At 41.4% G+C, this 21,329-nt stretch overlaps 2 protein-coding genes across 2 annotated transcripts in view; both read left to right on the top strand.

The window, feature by feature from the left end:
* Window positions 1–851: 851 nt before the first annotated feature.
* On the top strand, window positions 852–7,393 carry LOC104036075 (uncharacterized). Its single transcript, XM_075706708.1, has 3 exons — window positions 852–975; window positions 1,221–1,844; window positions 2,742–7,393. Exons 1-3 carry the CDS (start codon window positions 852–854, stop codon window positions 5,399–5,401), a joined length of 3,408 nt encoding a protein of 1,135 aa, XP_075562823.1. The 3' UTR covers window positions 5,402–7,393.
* A 1,741-nt stretch (window positions 7,394–9,134) lies between these two features.
* Window positions 9,135–21,329, top strand: part of CDC5L (cell division cycle 5 like) — a 36,317-nt gene continuing 24,122 nt past the window's right edge. Inside the window, exons 1-10 of the mRNA XM_075707104.1 lie at window positions 9,135–9,270; window positions 11,656–11,759; window positions 12,678–12,839; window positions 13,659–13,786; window positions 14,727–14,826; window positions 15,084–15,302; window positions 16,382–16,526; window positions 16,651–16,839; window positions 18,321–18,469; window positions 21,092–21,254. Coding sequence (XP_075563219.1) covers window positions 9,226–9,270; window positions 11,656–11,759; window positions 12,678–12,839; window positions 13,659–13,786; window positions 14,727–14,826; window positions 15,084–15,302; window positions 16,382–16,526; window positions 16,651–16,839; window positions 18,321–18,469; window positions 21,092–21,254 — 1,404 coding nt within the window. The 5' untranslated portion in view covers window positions 9,135–9,225. The remainder of the gene's footprint in view (window positions 9,271–11,655; window positions 11,760–12,677; window positions 12,840–13,658; window positions 13,787–14,726; window positions 14,827–15,083; window positions 15,303–16,381; window positions 16,527–16,650; window positions 16,840–18,320; window positions 18,470–21,091; window positions 21,255–21,329) is intronic.

The following is a 21,329-nucleotide window of genomic DNA, read 5'->3' as shown; positions in this document are numbered from 1 at the left end:
TTTTGGGCTTCCTTTGTCCATTTACGGTCATTCGAATTAGCTCATCAGTCCTTTGGCCTTGGAATGCTACGAGACCAGCTCCTTGAGTGCTTATCTCAGCACGGGGGTCCTGAGTCTATGTTATCAGTGTTTTATGCAGGAAGCCTAACAAGCTTGCTCAGGGTCTGTTTTAATCGTGCCAGACGAGGAGTCACATTCTTCGAAATATCTGTCTCAGCAGATAACTAAAACTATCTGAGTCAGGTATTGTCAGAGGTTTAGCCCTTTCAGGGTAAGCTGGAGGCCTTGCGGCTCCTCATCCTCACCCCGCAAACACGCCCTCAGACCGGCTCTGCAAGAGCCCCTGCCCTCCCCTGCATGCTCTCAGACCTCCACCTCCCCTCCTGAGAAGCAGGATGGGAAGCAGCGCGGGTTCCCATGGCCAGGGCACCACAAGCGCCTCTCCCGTTTCTCCCCCAGGACGAAGGAACTCGCTGCTCGGCGGCACCGAGAAGCCCGAGTCCTCCACAGCCCGGTTGACGGGATACCTTATCGCTTCGTTTTGCTTAAAATAGGAATAGATTTCGCTAAGCTTTTGAAAACCCCTCCCTGCCCACCGCTGGGGTGCTCCTGTCAGGGTAACGGGTGATTAAACTGGTTTTTAAACCATTTAAAAGCGAGCACGCTGACCGCCAGCCCGACCCGCCCGCCGCTCGCGGTTACCTCAGGGAAGCGGACACCTCACCCCTTCTCAGGCCACGCCCCCTGCCGCTCCCCTCCAATCAGGAGGCGGCAGCCCCGCATACGCCTCCATGGCGACGCGCCGCCCCGCCCCCCGCCCGCCCCCGTGCGCACGCGCGCCAGGCCGGCGCATGCGCGAGGCGGCGGCGGCCGTGAGGCGGGGGCTGCTTGACCGGAGCGCGGAGGCCGGCGGCTGCGGGCCGGGCCGGGAGATGTCGGTGGAGCAGCGCAGCGCGGAGCCGGCGGGCGACAGCGGTAGGTGCCCGTTTCCCTGGTAGGGACCCAGCGGGGCTCCGACCGGGCAGGGCTGAGGGCCGCGAGGGACCGGGGAAGCGGGGGGGGCGGCTCAGCCCCCTCCCCCACCCTCCCCCATCCTGGGGGGGGCGGGGCCGGCGCAGCGGCGGCCTGGGCCTGCGCATGCGCAGTGGGGGAGTCGGTGGCCCGCGGTCGCTTGAGGTATTTCTGGAAATAGTATGAGCGCTCTCTTTTCCTGTCCTCAGAGGCGGATGTCTTCGAAATTGTTCTGCCGATCACTGTCTTTGTGCTGAGCGATGATGATTTTCTCCAAGAGGGTGCTGAGGAGCAAGCAGCGTCGCTTCCTGAGTTGAAGGGGGAGGAGGAGCAGGAGGTTAACTTAAACAATAGCGTTTTCCTGGAAACCAATGTGACACCTTCAAATGACGGTAACAGTTTAAGCGTTTGGGAAGAGAGCAAGACTGCTTCAAATAAGGATAGCAGTATGAAATATTCTGAAGAAAAATGGGCTGCTGAGAGTGTGTGTAACAGATCAAAATCACCTTTAAGTGATGCAGGCACAGATGAATGTAGTCAAAACTATGTGTTGCCTACATCGTCTTGCAAAGCAGAGCTTACAGAAATAAACAAAACGAGTGACGGAAAAGAATGTGATGGTGATGATGGCTTTCAGAAGATTCCTCCTCTCCTCTCCCCTCCTGGCAGTGAGGTTAGAGATGATACCATCAAGACAAGCAAACAGTTGACATTGGCAGCGATATCCAGACAAGAAGAGGAACCCGTCAGTGTTGCAGGTGTTCTTTCTGATGGCAGTCAAGAGAAACAACCGGAAATCCACGAGGACATGGAGACAAGTGTTGAAACTGAAGGTAACTTATTAATAAGACTAGTGCAAGAGTTTAACAAATCTGGTAAATCTCAAGTTTTTGAAATAGGAAAGTGTATAGGAAGAATGCCAAACCTGTTTATTTTAGAGTAAGCATTCAACATAGATTAATATTGTGTGCAGCAGAAAGACAATATTGGCTGGACTGTGCTTAGTTCTTCCACAGACTCCTGTGAAAAATAGTGGAACTACAATTAATTGGTACTGTTTCATTCTGCTGCAGTTTGCAGAAGGGCAGCCTTTCACTAGGGAAAAAGATCTGAAAATAAAAACTTAGGTTGAAGGTTTTTTATCCCAGTTAGAGATATTAGGGAGAGAAAACTAACAGGTGGTAACTCATCAATATAAGCAGAGACTGGGAGAGGCATAATTTAAGTTTAAACTCCACCATTCCATATCGCAAATGGAAGTCCTTCAGGAAGAAAGGCATAGAGAAGTACTAAGAGTAGTTGCCCTTCTAACAGACAGAAGACAGCAGAAGTGTCACACTTGTGAGAACGGAGCCCTAGCAAAGTTCAGTGACAGTACTTTCATAGGAATTCTGGCATAAAGCTGTTTCATTAAAAACTGTAGGGGATGCAGTGTTGTCATGTGGAATTCAGAGCTTTGAGTGAAAAGAGGAGGTGGAAAAAGGGAGGCTCCTACCTAGGATTTCTTGTCTTAAATCATTATTTAAATTGGGGGGGGGCGGAGGGGGAGGGACATGGATGGACACAGAGAAAGACATTAGAAAAGAAGTGGAGATGGGAAAATATTAAGAAAGCAAAAGGAGTGAAGAGCAAGCAAGTCGTGAGTCAATTTGGGATTATTACTACCAATTAATCATGAACGTTGGTGACTGTATGAAAGGTCATGCATGTGACTTTTTATCCCCCTGTAGATCCTGATTCTTCAAAGAATGGAGATGGTGAAGCTGATAACAGAAAGAGTAGCAAATTTGAAGATGAAACTCTGAGTTCTCTTTTGGAACATGATGTGAAAGAAGAACTGAAATGTACCTATAATAGTTCTGCTCCAGTTCTTAATGGGTGTTCTCTTACTTCAGAAGAATTGCTAAAAGACACAGGGAAACCGGAGATGAAAGCTTCCACTTCTGCTGAATCAAATACTACTGGAGAGCACATTTATAAGACATTAACACCATTTCTGAAAAAAAGATATCGGCAACAAAAAGTTGTTTCTCCTCATGCAAGCCCAGAAGAATTCCAAAGCCAGCAAGAAGGTTTATCATGGCTAAGTAGCAGTGTGACCATCAAACCTCTTTCTAAAGCGTCTTGTTCTATAAATAACCATCAAAGATTGAATTTGAAGTGCAGGTTTTGTAGTTCTGCATATAAATGCAGTTCACATCTAAAGAAACATGTTTATTCAGCTCATAAAGATAAGAAAATACATAAATGCTGCTTTTGTAAAAGAACCTTTTTCTTTTCTGTCAACCTTAAGAATCACCTTAAATTTCATAAGAAAATGACTAGGTTGCAAAAAGCAAGAAAAAATAGAATAAATGCGAGAAAAGTTAGGCAGAGAAGATCTGAAGAAAGAAAATCTGAGACCAAGAAAAAAGAAAGTAAATATGAGAAGTTTTTCATCAAAATTGAAAGGGACTTTACACCTCTGGGTGTGCCAGTTAGTTTTTCCTGCAAAATTTGTTTCTTTGCTTCATCAAATCCTAGGATTTTTGTTCATCACATGAAGGGACATAAAGAGAGACCACCTTACCAGTGTCCTCAATGTGATTACTCCTGCATTAGCTTATCCTCTCTGTTAAATCACATGTACTGGCATGCTGGGTATAAGCTGTACCAGTGCAGGTTTTGCACCTTTTTTTCGTTATATTTTGCCAGCATGGTAAGGCATAGCTACATACACACAGGGGCTAAACCCTATTCCTGTGAGTTCTGCCAGTCGGCATTCACAAGTACCGCTGGGTTAAAGAGACACAGAAGATTACATGCAGGCAAAGAAACATGCCAAGGGCAGCAACTCGACTTTGTAAGCAGAGGAAAGAGAACTCGAAGACCCTTAAAGAATTATACATGTGATGAGTGTAACGTAGTGTTTTACACTAGAGGACATCTCAGCTTTCATAAGAAGTTTCATGAACAGTTTAAGGCTGCTGCTAATGGTTGTACAAATCAGAGCAATGAATATCATAACAGCAAAATACGCAAAGTTGACAGTGATTCCCAGGACCATGTTTCTCTGTCTCTTTCCGGTAAAGAAAAGGATTGTCTCAGTGGGGGAAGGCTGGCTTCAGAAGTAGACTTTGAGCGGGCAGGTGATGTGCGGGACAACAAGAAAATATGCTCTGGAAAGAAATTGCCTGAAAACAGCCATGGAAGCAAGAGCTTACCTATTACTGGGAATAGATCAGAAGTTCCTCTGAATTCATACAAAATGGACACTGTCATTTGCAAAGAGGAACCTCTCTTCAACTCCAAGGCCTCTCATTCACAAGTTCAAGATGATGATGCGTATCATAAATTTGTGGAAAACTTAAAGGATACGTGGCCTTCCAATCTGTCTACGTTCAAAATGTACAAGTGCAGACACTGCAATTATGCTACCTCTGTTCATAGCGACTTTAAGCTGCACCTAAAAATACATACAGATGAAAGACCATTTGTGTGTAAAGAATGCAATAAGACATTTAAAACATCAAACCATTTGCAGAAACACAGCCTCGTTCATGTAAAGAATGGATATGAGTTTGGCCATTGCCTCTATGCAGATAGCCGTTTAGAGAATCTTGAATTGCATCATGAAATGCGTGTAGGCATGTGTCCAGAAACAGATTTTCATTCCTCGGAAGGTTCAAACGGCGTCCATTCCTTGCTTGCTTCGGAAGTCTGTGGAGTACAGCCAGATGTCCAGAGGTGCAAAGAAAATGATTCGCTAGCACAAAGTCAGCCACGATTCTATCAGTGCGTAGAGTGCGAGTACGCTACTTACATTTTAAGCAACCTTGAACTACATGTAAGAACTCACACAGGTGAGAAACCTTACAGCTGCAGTGTTTGTCAGAAGAAGTTTCGTACTTCCAGTCACCTGAGAAGACACAGAGTCACACATTTTAATATGGAGCATCTCAAGTGCAGGAACTGTGACTATTCTACAAACAAATGGCTGTCCTTGAAACAGCATCTGGCTTCACACTCTTGTGAGGAAAGCTCATCTACTGGCTGTCTCTATGAGCAAAAGCAGCTACCTGTCAAAACGTACACGTGTGAAGAGTGTGGCTATTCCACAGCCCACAATGGAAACTTGAAGCCACACTTGAGAATCCATACAGGTGAGAAGCCCTTCAAGTGCAGTCAGTGCGCTGTCGCTTTCCGCACATCTAGCCACCTGAAGCGCCACTTACAGACTCATTTAAAGTTGCACTGCAGAAGGTGTAAATTTTCTACGGTAGATAAACGTGCTTTCCAAAAACATGTAAAAACACACACAAAAAAGTACAAGTGTGGAAAGTGTAATGTGATGCTGCCTACCAAAAAACTTCTGGAAAAGCATAAGCGGCAACATAAGCTTGGAATGTAAGCTTGGGAACTGCAAGTTGGCACTCGGTTCTGGAGAGGTTTGCATGTCCTGAATTTGTTCATTGCTTTACATTCCCCTGCTGTCCCCAGAACGATGTCCGGTAATGGATGCATCTGGCGTTTTGGTCCAGAGAGTGAAACTTGGGGTGCTGTTTGCTCCAGGTTCTTCTGAGAAACATCTCTTGTCTAACTGAAATAATGTGTAAAGGGAGGGAAAGAAGCGCACAACATATGGTATAGTAATAATTTTTCATTTAAAAATTGTCAATGTGTTTGGAGGCTTAATGCTGCCTCCCATCTGCTGAAAGTTACATTGCCTACTCCCAGGTTCTCTTGCAATACTTGCAAGAGAAAAAAAATAGTATCTCAGAAAGTTACAGAAACAAAAGATTCATGTCATCACTGGATAATTGGGATATGAAAATGGTTTCTATATGTGTGTATATATGAAAGGTTTATTAGGCAGTTACCTTGTCTGTAGTTTTGATAATTCTTTGAGTAGTCTGACAGAAATGGTAGTGTTATCCTTAATCAGATATTTTATACTGAGAATCCTTAAATTAATCTTCAATTTTATGTAAATGTCTGATGTTAAGCTAGTATGAAATGCCTTATCTTTTCTCCGGCTGGTAGTTACTGTGCTCTTTGTTTCTTAAAATAGACAATAGCGTACTTTTCAAAGAACTTCTGTTAATTTAACCACTTGCTGATACATTGCAAAGACTACTTAGTTACATGGAAAACCTTAGCAGTATCTTGAACTGTAGAATTTATTTTGTTGAAGAGCTTTACTGTGCATCTAAGATACCACGTGTAAGGACCACCTGTGCCAAACAGCAGTTGTTACCTGGTATGGTGAAGACGGACAGATGCTTCTTCCACTTGATACTGAAATTTAGACAAATCTTTGCTTGTTTTATAGAGTTACACACTGCTAGAAACTTTGTGTGGACATCACTGACTGTAGTATGTTCAGTGGTATTGATGACAGCGGTGTTACCCTCTTGTATGAGGGAAGACAGGGGCAAAGGGCTGGTGGTAACTGTCCCCTAACATTATAGTTCACTCCATGACACAGCAGAGTAAACCTATAGTTTAATTTAGAGAATGTAAACGTGAAACTACCACTGCTTTTTTACTGCTCTCAAATGTATGCTTTTCTTTATAAATACAGATAATACCTTGCAGAGGCTTTCTGGTAATGTAGGAGACGGGTTGGAAGTGGTTGCCCAGAGAGATGGTGGGGTCTCCCTCTTCGGAGATATTCAAAAGCCATCTCGATGTGGTCCTGGGCAACCAGCTCTGGGTAGCCCTGCTTGAGCAGGGGTTTGGACCAGATGACCTTCCGAAGTCCTGCAGCCATTCTGTGATTCAGAACGTGATTTTCCAAGAGTGGATTGAAACTGATGAATAGATGCATGTATTTAAGGCCAGATCAGCAAAGGTATTTAAGCAGTATAGTTCTTTCTAGTTGTGGTAAAATCAGACAAGTAAGTACCTGTGACCCTGAACGCTGGTGGTTACAGATGTTTTTACTACAATCTGGGAAGTCGCCGTTTGGGAATGAGTGATTCACATGTTAGAATGATTGAGCTAACACCTGATACAGCTGTGAGAAAGAAGAACGTTGTCCTGATAGGAATAAAGAAAAGCATTTCAGGGAAATACTAACACTGTTATACAAGTGTGGAGGAATTTTTACCTGCATTAGTGTATGATTCTGATCATTTATTTGAAGAAAAGTTCAAAGAGGAAAGAAAAGTGGTGAAGAGAATTGTAAGCCTATGTATCAGATGAGACTAGGAAAGCTAAATCTGATAGAGAATAATTGTTCAAAAGTATGGTGTACACTGATGAAGAAGGGAGCCCAATTTAAGGGGGGTAAATTAATTAAAGGAAATTTTTAAAAGAGTTTGTAAACAGCATAAGTTTATTTTAGTTATAAGTAAAAACAACAGAAGACATTTTCAGATGGAGCTTGATGAGTTTGTAAAAATACTTCTTCCATGTGGTTGCCTCTAATAAAAATAAATAAAGTGTTTCATGACTCATGAGGTTCCCCTCTGTTCCTTATGCAACGCACTGCACTTTGGGTATTGGAAGTGATTTTCAGTGCCAAGTCAGAGAAATTTAAATATAAAGGCATACTCATTTTAAAATAAGGACACAGGCTGTTTGGTTTTTTTTTTTTTGCTAGCTAAAACTGTACTATTTTTTATTCTTGCAGAGTTGTAACAAAAATCAAAGCCTTTTCTAAATCATACTATGAAGCTTTCTATTTCAACCGAAAAAAATTGCTTAATTTTATTTATGAATGCATCTGGAATTTGGAGAAAACAGTAAAATGTGATAGGAAGTCACACTCATGACAAAGAACTTGAGCAAACAGGTGTCATTTTATCTGCTGTGCATCTACTGAGTAAGTGAATAAAAGTTAAACACGGGGTGAAGCAAATTAGTATCAGTGAATAAGGCCATGCTGCAATGTGGTTAACCATCAACCAGATTTATCTACAGGAAGGAAACAGAACAATTTTTATTTGACTTTGCTGTATGTTACTGTTACTACCTTGATTTTCGTTTGGGCTACGGTGCGTCCATGTAAATGGACGTGTTTTTCTCAAATTAACAAAACACACTGGAAATCATAGAATCATATAATCGTTTAGGTTGGAAAAGACCTTTAAGATCACCCAGTCCAACCATTAACCTAACATTGCCAAGGCCACCACTAAACCAATTAAGGGCAGAGTAGTAATTTCATGTTTCCTGGCTTGGTGGCTGGATTATTTATAATGAAAGTAAAACTGGAACAGATTCATTAAGGTTGGAAAGGACCTCTAACATCATCATTCCAATCATCAACCCGGCACCACCATGCCTGCTAAACCATGTCCCGAAGTGCCACATCTACCCATTTTTTGAATGCTTCCAGGGATGGTGACTCCACCACCTCTCTGGGCAGCCTGTTCCAATGCTTGACCACTCTTTCCATGAAGAAATTTTTCCTAATATCCAACCTAAACCTCCCCTGGTGCAGCTTGAGCCCATTTCCTCTCGTCCGATCGCTAACTACTTGGCAGAAGAGCCCAACACCCACCTCACTACACCCTCCTTTCAGGCAGTTGGAGAGAGCGATAAGGTCTCCCCTCAGCCTCCTCTTCTCTAGGCTAAACAACCCCAGCTCCCTCAACCGCTCCTCATAAGGCCTGTGCTCCAGACCCTTCACCAGCCTTGTTGCCCTTCTCTGAACACGCTCGAGCACCTCAATGTCCTTCTTGTATTGAGGGGCCCAAAACTGGACACAGTATTCCAGGTGCAGCCTCACCAGCGCCGAGTACAGGGGGACAATCACCTCCCTGCTCCTGCTGGCCACACTATTCCTGATACAAGCCAGGATGCTGTTGGCCTTCTTGGCCACCTGGGCACATATAACGTTGGTGAAATCTGATTTTCTTCTGTCCCCTTCCCCATTTGTGTCCGCTGGGGAATTTAACACACCTTCATGAAGAGTCACGTCAGCATTTAAGAGCAGGCCCGTGCCCCTCCGCCGTGCGCACCTCCAGCCCACAGGTGGCGCTAGCGCAGAGCACCGGCCCGAGAGCCCGCGCATGCGCAGAGCAGCCAGCGCCCCCCCGTGCCCTCCCCGTGCACCTGCGCCAACCGTGCCGCCCCTCCCCTCTGCGCCTGCGCAGAGCGCTCCCCTTTAGCGCGCAGGGCGCCTGCGCGGGCTCTCGGCCGGCCCCGCTGAGGCGAGCGGCGTTTCCTTTCTTTCACCGCTTTTTCTCGGCAGGGCTTTGAGCCCCGCCGCCCTTCGCCGCTAAGATGCCGCGGATTATGATTAAAGGCGGTGTGTGGCGGAACACCGAGGTAGGACTTTGCTGGCTGTAATCCCCCGCCCCCCCCCCCCCCCCCCCCGGGCTGGGGCCTCAGCGCATGGGGGGGTGGGGGTGTCCTGGGCGAGTGCGCAGGCGCTGGTGGAGGGGTCGGGGTGCGCATGCGCAGGGGCCTCATGTTGTGGGGTGTCTCGTAGTGGTGCGGGGCTGGGGCGAGACTGGGGTCTGCCCGGGCCCTCTGTAGCAGGGGACGGAGGGGGTTCGGCGTCTGCAGGCGCTGTCGCTCTGGTGGGCTTGATTCCTCGGCAGCCTTGACCCCCTGTCCTAGTGGGCAGAGGTCAAGCCGGTGTTGTTTCTTCTGAGGGCTGCGTCTTGGGGAGGACGGGAAGCTCAGCCATGCGTGTGTCCTGTCCCTGCCCCCTGGAGAGAGCGTGCACAGAGCAGCTGGAGGGGATGCGTGGGCCGTGTTGTCCTCGGAGATGTCCCTTTCGTAGGCTGGAGTGTGTCTTATACTGCATAGGCAGAATTCTTATTCTCTAGGGGTACGAGGGAGCTGGCATCTCTTGCCCTTGAAGACTCGTCCAAATGCGGAAATGGTGAAGATGGGTATAGGCTTTTCATCAGCAGCCTGAAGTGTCTTATACACAGAAACTCACATGCCGTTCAAAAAAGAGCAGAAAACCCCACCCCTCTCCAAGTTTTGCCGAAAACCCCACCCCTCTCCAAGTTTTGCCATCACATGCTTTCAGAACTGCAACTGATCGTGAAAAGGAAAATAATAACATGGGAAATCAAGGATGTTGGTTTTATTAGATGGCATGTTTAAAGCAAAAGGAGATGCCCAACACTGTTAAATCCAGAACTCTGCCAGTGTACACTGTGAACACTAGGCATGTAAATAGTTCCAAAAAGCAGTGAGAAAAAATAGTGGAAAGAAACGTATTGTGTGCTGGAAAATGTACTGCATGTGCTTTTAACCACTTGTGACATATTGGCTCTGTGCCAGGAGGCAGCTAAATTGGAAGTCAGCAGGGGATAAGAAGGACTATGTGCTTACCCTGTTCTTATGTTCTACCATAAGTGACTAATTTTGGTCACTGTTAAGAGAAAGAGCAGTGGGTTAAATAGATCATTGTTTCATCCATTTTTGTGTACCAGGGATGAAGCTGCTGTCCTAGGTACTATTTTTTTAATTAGTATTTTGCTTATACATACAGCATTAAATTTACAGAAAGTGGAACCAGTTGATATCAGGTCATTAGGAAAATGACCCATTACTTGCAAAAAAGCTTGCTAATGTCATCAGTATGGCTAGTGTATGCCATATAACACCAAGTAAATTTTAAAAAACAAGAGGATTTATTATTTATTTCTTAATAGATATTACACAAATTGTTTCCTGTAGCAGCTCAAGCCAAAGCTCATCATCAGTGTGCAGTTAAAGCTGCTGTGCACTCTGAGAGATGCCTGTGCTAGACAGAGTAGCTGTCCTTGATGACTAGCGTCTGCACGGTACAGCTGAACACGTTCCGAACACAACTACAAGTACTTATGGGATACAGAAGAGGAACATCTGTTGTTGACAAGGCTGCAAGAATAGCTTTGATGCATTTAAAATACCGCTTTCTGACCTGTGAGGAAACCAGAAATAATGAACCCATTTATCTGGGGGGAGGGGAGAGAGGGATTGATGGATGGATTGGCAGACAATTGATAGGACTTTAGCTTTTGATCAAATCTCACTGCACACTTTGATGTATATGAACAGTCTGGCTCCCAAGCTGAATCCATTACTTCTCCCCCCTCCCCCCACCGAGTTTCTAACCTTTGGGATCAGCACTTTGGGATGTTACATTCTGAACATTAAAGGGATATATTTTAAGATTAAAAACTTACTATAAAGTTCCTTCGTTTGTTGCAATACTTTTTTTTTAACAGCATATTCCTTTGATAGGTATATATTCCATTTGCATTAAAATATGCAAACCCCCAAAATACGGTATTATTTAAAACAAGACACCCAGAGGTATCTGTCACTTTTTTTTCATTTTTCCAAATGTTGTGGCATTACCAGACAACTTTGCTACCTCTCTATTGGTGTTCTTCAGGGAAGACATTCAGAATCTTTAAAAACTCTGCATTAGAGAGCATTGAAGGTAATTGTTTTGGAAGTTCTGTCAGGTCTGTGAAACAGGCCACAATAATCAGCACTTTTCCATTTAATCTTTATTGATTTCATTGGCTTTTGAAATACAAATCCTTATTCACCTTCAGGATAAAATGTGGACAAGAAGCAGCAGTGCTGTGCTGTTTCCACTGGGTAAGCTCATTAGATGAACTTCAGCATGTTCTCCTCTGCTTAAGCTCAAACTTTCTCTTTTGTGATCCGTAATAGTATTCTTTTTTTTTTTTTTTAAAGGATGAAATTCTGAAAGCAGCTGTGATGAAATATGGGAAAAACCAGTGGTCTCGTATTGCTTCTTTATTACATAGAAAATCAGCAAAGCAGTGCAAAGCCAGATGGTAAGTGAAAAATGCCATGTCTGGGCATCAGAGATTCATAATTAGTGGGAATTTAGAAGTCACCACAGATTAATTTATGTCCACAGAGAAACAACAGTTTTAAGATTGTTTGATTTCTGCTATTGTGGATATTTTGAATTCCTATTGCTCGAAAGTAATTGAACAAAAGTAGCCAAATGTTCCTTTTGCCAGTGACTGCAGTGTCAGTAAATGCAAGATCACTTGAAATGGTGTACATTATTTTTTTCCGTATTTACATGTTTTTAATCAAAGTGAGTATTTCCAATTAAGTAAAAAATAGTGAGATACTAATCTCTCTTACAGATAACTTTCTAATTTTTCATGATAGTTTGGCTTGAGGATAAGTGTTTAGAAATTGCACTGTGGAATTTCAGTTGATATAAAAAATAGAAGCTTAAAATGAATGCAAATACAGGTAGTACGAATCTATTTTGGAATCAGACTTAGTTTCTCAAGTACTGAACTGCACATATTCATTAGAATACTTCTATATAAAGGTAACAGTACTGGCACAGTTAAAGATTTGTAAAATAACTGTTGAAGGACCCAGACCAAACAAATCTACCATTTTTGGTAACTTTGGTTGTTGTGATTTTTACTTTTCTTTTTCTGGATTAATTTTGTGACTCCTTACTTTGCGAGAATAGAGAAGGGGAAAGGAAGAAGTGGCAATATCTGTATGAAAAGTGTTGGATAAATTTTCAAGCTCAAATAGATATGTCACAAAAATACTCCGGAGTAATACTCTTTTGTACAGGAAAAACTTGGGTGAAATTTGCATGACAAGATTTTGAAATCTCCTTGTGATAATTAGGGTAAATACTGCTCTGAATTAATTCAAGACAAAACAATGGATAGCTTGGCTCTGTTGTCCTTAATTTTTCCACTTTTTACCAGGTATGAATGGCTAGACCCAAGCATCAAAAAGACAGAGTGGTCACGGGAAGAAGAGGAGAAACTGTTGCACCTGGCCAAGCTAATGCCAACCCAGTGGAGAACCATAGCCCCCATTATTGGGAGAACTGCTGCACAGTGTTTGGAACACTATGAATTTCTGCTGTGAGTTACTGTTTTGCTAGAGGTGCATACCAGGAAAATCTGCAGAGTTTGCTGTATCCATGTGTCATTCTTTTATCCCATGGTGCTGAAGTATGGTGGTTTCAAACTGACCATGTCCTTTTTTAAGCAAGTTCTTAAGGACTGTTTCTTTTCAGTCGATGTGTCTAGCTTGAAAGAAGAAACTCCTGCAACCTGGGAGAGCAGGCTTGAATAGAGATAGCTCTATGTTTTCTTGCTTCTGAAGGTCATTCTGCCTAGAGGAGTATCAAGGTTGATGCTTTTTATGGGCTCCCATTTCAGGTTTATTTGGGTATTTTTTGACTGACTGATAAACATGAGTGAGTGTGTGAGAGAGAAGAGAAAAAGACAAACACAACACGTTGTCATGTGTCATCTCCGTATGCTGCAGAGGGTTTCTTTAGGCCATGAGAAGAGAAAGAAAGTGCTGTTTTCCTTTGTGAGCTTTCTTAATTCTTATGTAATTGGTTGAGTATAAAAGCATAATGGGAAACTCTTGATTGTTCATTTTGTCACACTGCTTGAGTTCTTGTCCTTACAGTTAAGGATTACCTAAGGAGAGTTCTCTACTATTAGCTTTGTTAATATTGTATTTTATATAATATTTTATTGTTTTAATATACTACTATGTTGGCTTCTTTCTTTTGTCTAATTACAGTTATGTAACTGTACCATGTTCGTGAATCTTTTCTGCAGTAATTGTGTAACAGGTTTATGTATGGTACATAGTACAGGGTTACTTTTCTGATCAGTCTTTGGGGACAAAGAGCCAGTTGTGACCTACATACAATGTGTTTTTAGGGACAAAGCTGCTCAGAGAGACAATGAGGAAGAAACTGCTGATGATCCTCGGAAACTTAAACCTGGAGAAATTGATCCAAATCCAGAAACCAAACCAGCCAGGCCAGATCCTATTGACATGGATGAAGGTAAGGTAGTTTGTTTACCATTTTTGACAGAAATCTGATCTCTCTGGTTTTACTTTTTACACAGCCTCTGTACCGTGGGTTTCTTTTGTCTTTTTTTCTTCCCTCTCGAGATCATGTTTTTCTTACAGGCTTTGTCTTATTTCTCTATCTGGCCAGTCAGTTATATTTTTCCAGTTTTCTTTTCCTTTTCTTGGTGTGTTTCCTGCCTTCTCATCTGTCTTTGTCATCTCTTGCCATGATGGACTGTTCTTTGCTTTGACAGCTGCCCTGCTTGTTTGGATTCTTATTTCTGTATCTTCATCTTTTCCCATCAGCTCACGCCTCCCAGATGAATCCCTGCTGAAGCACAGGAGGACTACACGGCTTTTTTCCTTGCACATAGCAATGTTATGAACTAAAAAATGAACATTGCTAAAATTCCAGGAGTGGACCAGCGGTGTTTTTGAACAGTGACAGGTTCACAAATATAGCACTCTTGGATCTGGATGTAGATGAAATGAACAAGTTCTCTAATGTAGTACTCTCAGATGACGATGTAAATGAAATAAAAATTTCATTGATGTGGTCAGTTTGCCTCTTTCTGTAGATATTTTGATTTGTTGTAGAAAGTAGTTGAATTATTTTCAACATCAGACATTTTTTTCTTAAGGTCTTTGTTTGGCCAATCATCAATCACCTGGCCAGTGATTTAGAAAATACATTGAGTTGAATTATTTTCAACGTTAGGCATTTTTTTCTTAAAGTCTTCATTTCATCTGGCCAATGATTTAGAAGATACATTGGAGCAACTTGGAGACTAGTTTAGCGATCATGCAGAATGCCTGTGAAAACATTCATTCGTTCAGCTTGTAAAGGTTGCTTTCTGATCTTAATGTCACTCTTTCCCTTACTCCCATCGGTAAGTTCAAGTTCATAGCTGTATTTATCTGTACCATTGTAGATGAACTTGAAATGCTGTCTGAAGCTAGAGCGCGTCTGGCTAATACACAGGGAAAGAAGGCCAAAAGAAAAGCAAGAGAGAAGCAGCTGGAAGAAGCGAGGTAAGCTTATGCTTAGTTTCATATACTGGGACTGCTTTTGTTGACTGGAGCATTTAGAATGCATAAAGTCAGGCACAGCCTTAAGTCGTTGCAGAAGCAGACTTTTTGATAGTCATCTGTGACAAGAGCTTGATTCTTGTATAAATACATGCAGCCCTATCTCAGCAGCAACTGATTAAAGTAGTACCAGATCTTAGGATACAGGAGCCACCTATAGGTATGCACTTTAAATAACGTAGTGTTACTGTTTTCTTTAGACGGCTTGCTGCTCTCCAGAAAAGACGAGAACTTCGGGCTGCTGGAATTGAGATCCAGAAGAAAAGAAAAAAGAAGAGAGGTGTGGATTATAATGCAGAAATTCCATTTGAAAAGAAGCCTGCCCCTGGTTTTTATGACACATCAGAGGAAAACTACCAGTCCCTGGATGCAGATTTCAGGAAGCTACGTCAGCAAGACCTGGATGGAGAATTAAGATCGTAAGTGTGTTCCTTAAGGAGGGAAGAGTATATTTGAAAAAAAACTATGAGAGATACATATATGTGTTAAGTCCTGGAAATGTCTGAAATACAACGTGCGACAGACAGTAGTGCAGGTTGCTTCTGCCTCTTCAGTCTTCTGTATTTTTTTATTTTTCTAAAAGGTCCAGTTGAACTTTTTTCTGTGAGAATAAAGTTCCTTGTGCACAGTCTTGCTTTTTAAATGGAAATGTTAAGTTCTTTAAGGTTCATTTTCTTTTAGCAGTAGATTTGCTTGTGTATTTGCAGTCCTTTCTCCAAGTAATAACATTATTAAGATTGCTTACAGAAGTAGATTTTACTTGTTGTAGTATTACTTTTGATGGAATTGTTCTTAAGCAGAATCTCTTTAAATGCTTAATTTCTCCCCCTCCCCCAAAAAAATCCCAAAACATGCAGTTGAGAAATTAAACGCCCATCTTCATCATGAGCTGTATGGTACGTATCTAATTGTGCAGTTGCATTTCCCACTACTTCTGCCAACTGCTTTCTACTGAGAGAGTAGGTCCAGTACTGTGTACGATTTGGTTTATTAGCTTGTGACCTAACTGATTCTTTCTGTATGGCTCTTAGTTAGAGGGTCTGGCAGGACCTTCAAATTGAAGCTTACGATTTCACAGGCTGACTCCATTGCTGTTTGAAGAAAATACCATTTTTATTAAATACTGAAGAGTATCTCCCACAGAAGATGTTCGTCTTCCCTTAGCAGCTGCTGGAGAAAAAGAGACTGTTCACATCCTCTGATTCTTTTTTTCTTGCTCTAATGACCCTGTTGATTGTAGCTGAAGCAACCACCTGTTGCCTAGTTCCATAATTGAGAAGCATTACACTGCCTTGTTGTAGGTTCTGCTGCAAGATCTGCAGACCATATCTAATCACTTAACTTCTGCACCACAAGGTGGTTCACTCTTCCTGCAACATGTTTTATTTCAGCATATCCAGCTTTTGATTAGGGTAGAGGCTTTTTGCTCTTTGCTTGCTTGCTTTACTTTGTAGCTGTTCTGTGTGTTCTAAAATGATTCTCTTATCCATAATGACAGTGAAAGGGAGGGAAGAGAGCGCAAAAAAGACAAACAACATATGAAACGGAAAAAAGAGTCAGACTTGCCCTCAGCTATTCTACAGACCAGTGGAGTGTCAGAATTCACCAAAAAAAGAAGTAAACTAGTGCTTCCAGCTCCTCAGGTAAGCTATTCATTGATCAATAAATGACTTATAAGGCCAATGCCAGTCAGTGATTTCTGTTGTATCGAGTGGGTCTTCTGGTTGTATTTTATCTTACTATGCTTTGGAATTTTCTCTTTTAAAGATATCTGATACAGAACTTGAAGAAGTTGTAAAAGTAGGCCAGGCAAGTGAGATTGCACGCCAGACTGCTGAGGAATCTGGAATTACAAACTCGGCTTCCAGCACTCTTCTGTCTGAATATAATGTGACCAACAACAGCATAGCACTAAGGACTCCCAAAACTCCGGCAGCACAAGACAGGATCCTGCAGGTAGAGTATAAACGTACAGAATGGGCTTTTAGTTCTAGTGCGGTGGTCAACTGAATAGAAGGTGTAAATATCATAGAAACATTGCGTAGATTATGTGCGGTACTGGGGTTTGAACTGACACATGATCACCAGGATACGCTGAAAGGCATAGAAGCAGATCCACTTCTAGCTGATCAGTTGTCACTACGCTTCAAAACACTATGATACTTTTTTTTTTTTTTTTTAAATTATATATTGCGTGCAACTTCTAGCATTAACCATTCTCCTGGTATCTTATATAATTTCCCCTTGTCTTGGGTACCTCTCAGCATTGAAGATGTATATGGTGTTTGTGTCCTTAAAACAATGTCTTCTGTGTTGTCTCCTACTTAGTTTTGCTGTTCAGCTTTTATTTCAGTTAACACGAAGTAATTAACTGCAACAATGCAAGAATATTCTCCTAGCACTTTATTGGCTTAAAACCACTTAATACAAAGATTGTCAAAAACCTACCTTTGCAACCTCAGAATTACATTTGTGTTGCGCTGATTGGGTGACTGGGTTCTTTCAAAAACTGGTAGTGTTGGGTAATGTTTTGTTGAGTGTTGGGGAAATGGCTGAATGAAATCAATGCAGCTAGTGTGTAAAACAAACAAAACTCCACCCCCAAAACCCCACCCCAAAACAAAAAAAAAACACTATGTTGATAATGAGCTGTATTTCAACAGTTTTTGTTTCATGATGGGAGAAAAGAGAAAGTTCCTCACTCTACAGATCATGACCCAAGTCTCTGTGCAGTGTTTGCAGGAATGGTCATGTTCACCTTCAAATGGAATACTCTGACATAACATGTGTCGCAGTATTATGCATATACACAGTTCTGCAGATAGATTATTAGTCTTTTGTGAAGATAACTGCTGTGTGCAGTAGTTTCATTATCTGAGCTTACTGTCAGAGTGCCTTGGTTCTTCCTTGTAAAAAGGAAAAATAAAAAAAAAAAATAGGGGGGTATTCATATAAGCCCCAACTGAGTCATGGACCAAAAAGTCTGAATAGTGACCATCTCTTTTGGAACATTCTCTTTGAAGTGCATTTTGGATAAACTTCATTGATGTTGGATTTCAGAGTGCAAATGTGCTGTTCACTCTGAAAACTAGGATCCTTAGGTTGACTTTAGTATTCAGTCACTAATAAATCTTGCGGATTTATGGAGTGTGGCAGACTGAAGGAAGTTGAAACATTAAGTAGCCCACTCATTTTTGCAATTCCAATTTATAATATATTTTATGGGAAATGAAGATTAAAATCCCTTCCAGTGGAACAGTAGGATTTGTAAATACAGGTGTATGGGAGTTAAGAGGTGTTAAACATTTTCCACAAACTGACTGATATTCAAATAATTCTTCAGCTGTTCTTACTGCTACTGAATCTGTTAAACATGTATAGTAGAGCGTGACTCTGGAAGTCTTAGTGATGTACTGCATGTGTTGTCTGTTACACAGGAAGCACAGAATTTGATGGCTCTCACAAATGTGGATACCCCCCTGAAAGGAGGTCTTAACACTCCCTTGCATGAAAGTGACTTTTCGGGGGTAACACCACAGAAACAGGTTGTCCAGACTCCAAATACCGTGCTTTCCACACCCTTCAGGTAAAGCAGACTCTTCTTCTGATGGGTGTTTGGCTGGGCCTGTATCTGGTGGAGGTGGGTGGAGGGAGCAGGTTGTAATGTGCGAAATAGTAGGTTGTGTGATCAGTGCTTCAAAACAAATTTTAACTGGCTTTTATTTCAAGCCCTTGTTGTACAACTTTCCTTCTCTGTGTCTTTCATAAGCTCAGCCACATCATCTTCATCTATATTTGTACAGTGTATAGCTCACTGGAGTTTTGGTCCAAAATGAGGTCTTCTGTGGTCTGGAGCAATATAAATTATACCGAAGTAATACAGGAGGATAAATAGTAAGGTGGAGTGTCATTCTGTATGTGGATCCTAGCCTTTCCAGAGGATTACCTCTGAGTCAAAGGTGTGGGAGGTCCCTCAGGCAAACCCACATTGAATTTTTGAAAAGCTGGAGTAAATATTTTATAAGCCATATGTATCCAAAATAAAATATTTCTTATATTGCCAATCTAAATAGTATGGAATTGCTGGTTTAACTCTTACAGTGGGTCCTGAGTAAATATGTATCCCACAAATGCCAAATACCGTACAGCTAAAAAATACTACACTTGGTACATTTTGTCTGTCAGTTTTTTCAACTTAGGTTCTAATTTTACTTGTATCATGCTAGTAGGAAAAGTGGAGAATGAAATAAAAAGGACCTTTATGGCAGCTTTTCAAAAGCAGCTTTATTTTGTTCTTTAAAAGCTGTATGCAAAAGCCCTGCTCTTTTAATTAGACCTACGTAAATGAATCCTTTTCTGGGGATCTGTTGGCGTCAGTGCGGTGCAGAATGGCCTGGAGTGATCTGACTGTTCATTTGCGTTATTTTGTATTAAAAAATGTAAAGACATTCTAATTTTGTTGTTTGTTTGGGATTTGTTTTGTTTTTGTAGTGGTTTTTTTAGTTTCTGAAGTTTAGATTAGCACATGTAAATATGGTACCTATGCATCAACTTGGCTTGCTTGCAGAAATGTCTGTTACTGTGAAAATCCAAGACTTTGAAAAAAAAGACTTTTGAAAAAAAAATATCCATTAAGTGGTTAAAAATAAATAAAGGGAAGCCATAACTTTTTAAGGAGGTAGAGTAGTGAAACACAGCCATCATATTATTTAGGCCAAAAGAGAAAATATTTAAGTATACCCTTTTTTCCTGTGATGATACGAAATTTTTAATATTTTGATGCAAGGTTTTTATGGAAGTTGTTGCCTTGCATTAGGTTTTTTTATTTGGGGTTTTTTTTTCACATCCTGGTTATAAGAATTTTCTTAAAAGGTATTAAGTTGAAAATTGTAATAGGTTTTTAAACACTGCGTGGAACTGAGACAACTAGAAAAAAACAACCCGCTTACTTGGAAATTGTTTCTTCTGGAAAGTCAGCATAAAACTTTGTCTATTAGTATAATCAACAAAGTAAATGTGTTCTTGTGAAACATTCATTTGAAAACATAAAAATTCGTTTTGCTGTTTTATTGTGGGTGATGTCCTGCAAATGTTATTGCTTGTATTTGTTACACTAAATGAGAATTCATAAAAATCTGTGAACAACCTCTATCAAGAGGAAAGTATGAATTGCCTCTCACAGACATGCCTAGTAAATAAGGTACCATTGTATCCCTTAAAAGAGGACCAGTAGTTTGTGTCAGACCGTATATACAATTGTGTTTGTCCGCCATTATGGCATCTTACTGGCGCTACAGAATTACAGTAACTAGTAGCGGAAATGATGTATTAAATCCTCTTGTCCAGTCTGTCTCTGCCAGGGTTATTCTCTACAGCATGCATACTTGTCACTGCTGTTGGAAAATATTTACATAGTGTAGATAAGTACGATAATGTAGGCTTTTTTCTAAAAGTTTTTTTTCCCTTCCTGAACTTGGTCTCTTTGAGGCATTTAACAATGACTTACTAGTTTATTATTACTATCATTATCACTGTCTGAAACCTCATTATAAGTTGGCAACAGAAAACTTTGTGACTGTATCCAAGACAATGTCTGCACGCCTTTTGTGTAGTAGGTTGTTGGTATAGAGAAAAATACTTCTTCCCAGTCTAGAGGAGAAGCAACTGAGGCCCACAAAATCTAAGATTTAATCTGTCTTGCCTAACCTTAGGTGCTTAAAAGTCATTGTTGTAATGTAATTACTCCTTCAATAATCAGTGAAAGCAAAGAGGCATCCTCAGAGTGATTCATTCAATTGTAAGATGGGACAGCTGTTAAGCCAGATGAATTCAGAATGAATGACTTGCTACAGGTGGTAGGGAAATCAGAGCTTGCAATTAAATCCTGCTTACTGTATCCCAGAATAGTGCCTGGTGACTAGATAATCTCTTCTCTCAAAAGTAACAGTGGGAGTTGTGTTGATGTAGTTCCTGAAACTTCTCTTAACGTAATGACATGCCTAGATTTCGGCTTGACAGGTACTTGGTTACACCTTGGCAGGTTTAAACAGCTTATTTTTTTGATGCTTCTAATTGCGTATTATGGTTTCACTGCCTTCCAAGAAAAAAAATCTAGATTGAGTTTATTAACGGTATTTACCAGAACTTTTTGCAAGTAGAGCTCTTTGGGGAAAAAAAAAAAAAATTCCTGTATCTGCACTTCCTCTAGAACACCTTCTCATGGACCAGAAGGCTTAACTCCTCGTGGAGGACTAACTCCTAAACCTGTGGTTGGTACAACTCCTGGTAGAACTCCATTACGTGATAAATTGAACATCAACCCGGAAGAGGGAATGGCAGATTACAGTGACCCATCATATGCAAAACAAATGGTAAGAATTAAATGATAAGAAGTAATTAAGAAGTGGATATCAGTGCTCTATTAACTTTCAGGATTTTTAGTTCTC

The sequence above is a fragment of the Pelecanus crispus genome, chromosome 3 (genome assembly GCF_030463565.1).
Source record: "Pelecanus crispus isolate bPelCri1 chromosome 3, bPelCri1.pri, whole genome shotgun sequence".
NCBI classification, from domain to species: Eukaryota; Metazoa; Chordata; class Aves; order Pelecaniformes; family Pelecanidae; genus Pelecanus; species Pelecanus crispus.
The sequence above is the reverse complement of the archived record's forward strand: the minus strand, read 5'-3'. Positions and strand labels throughout refer to the sequence as shown.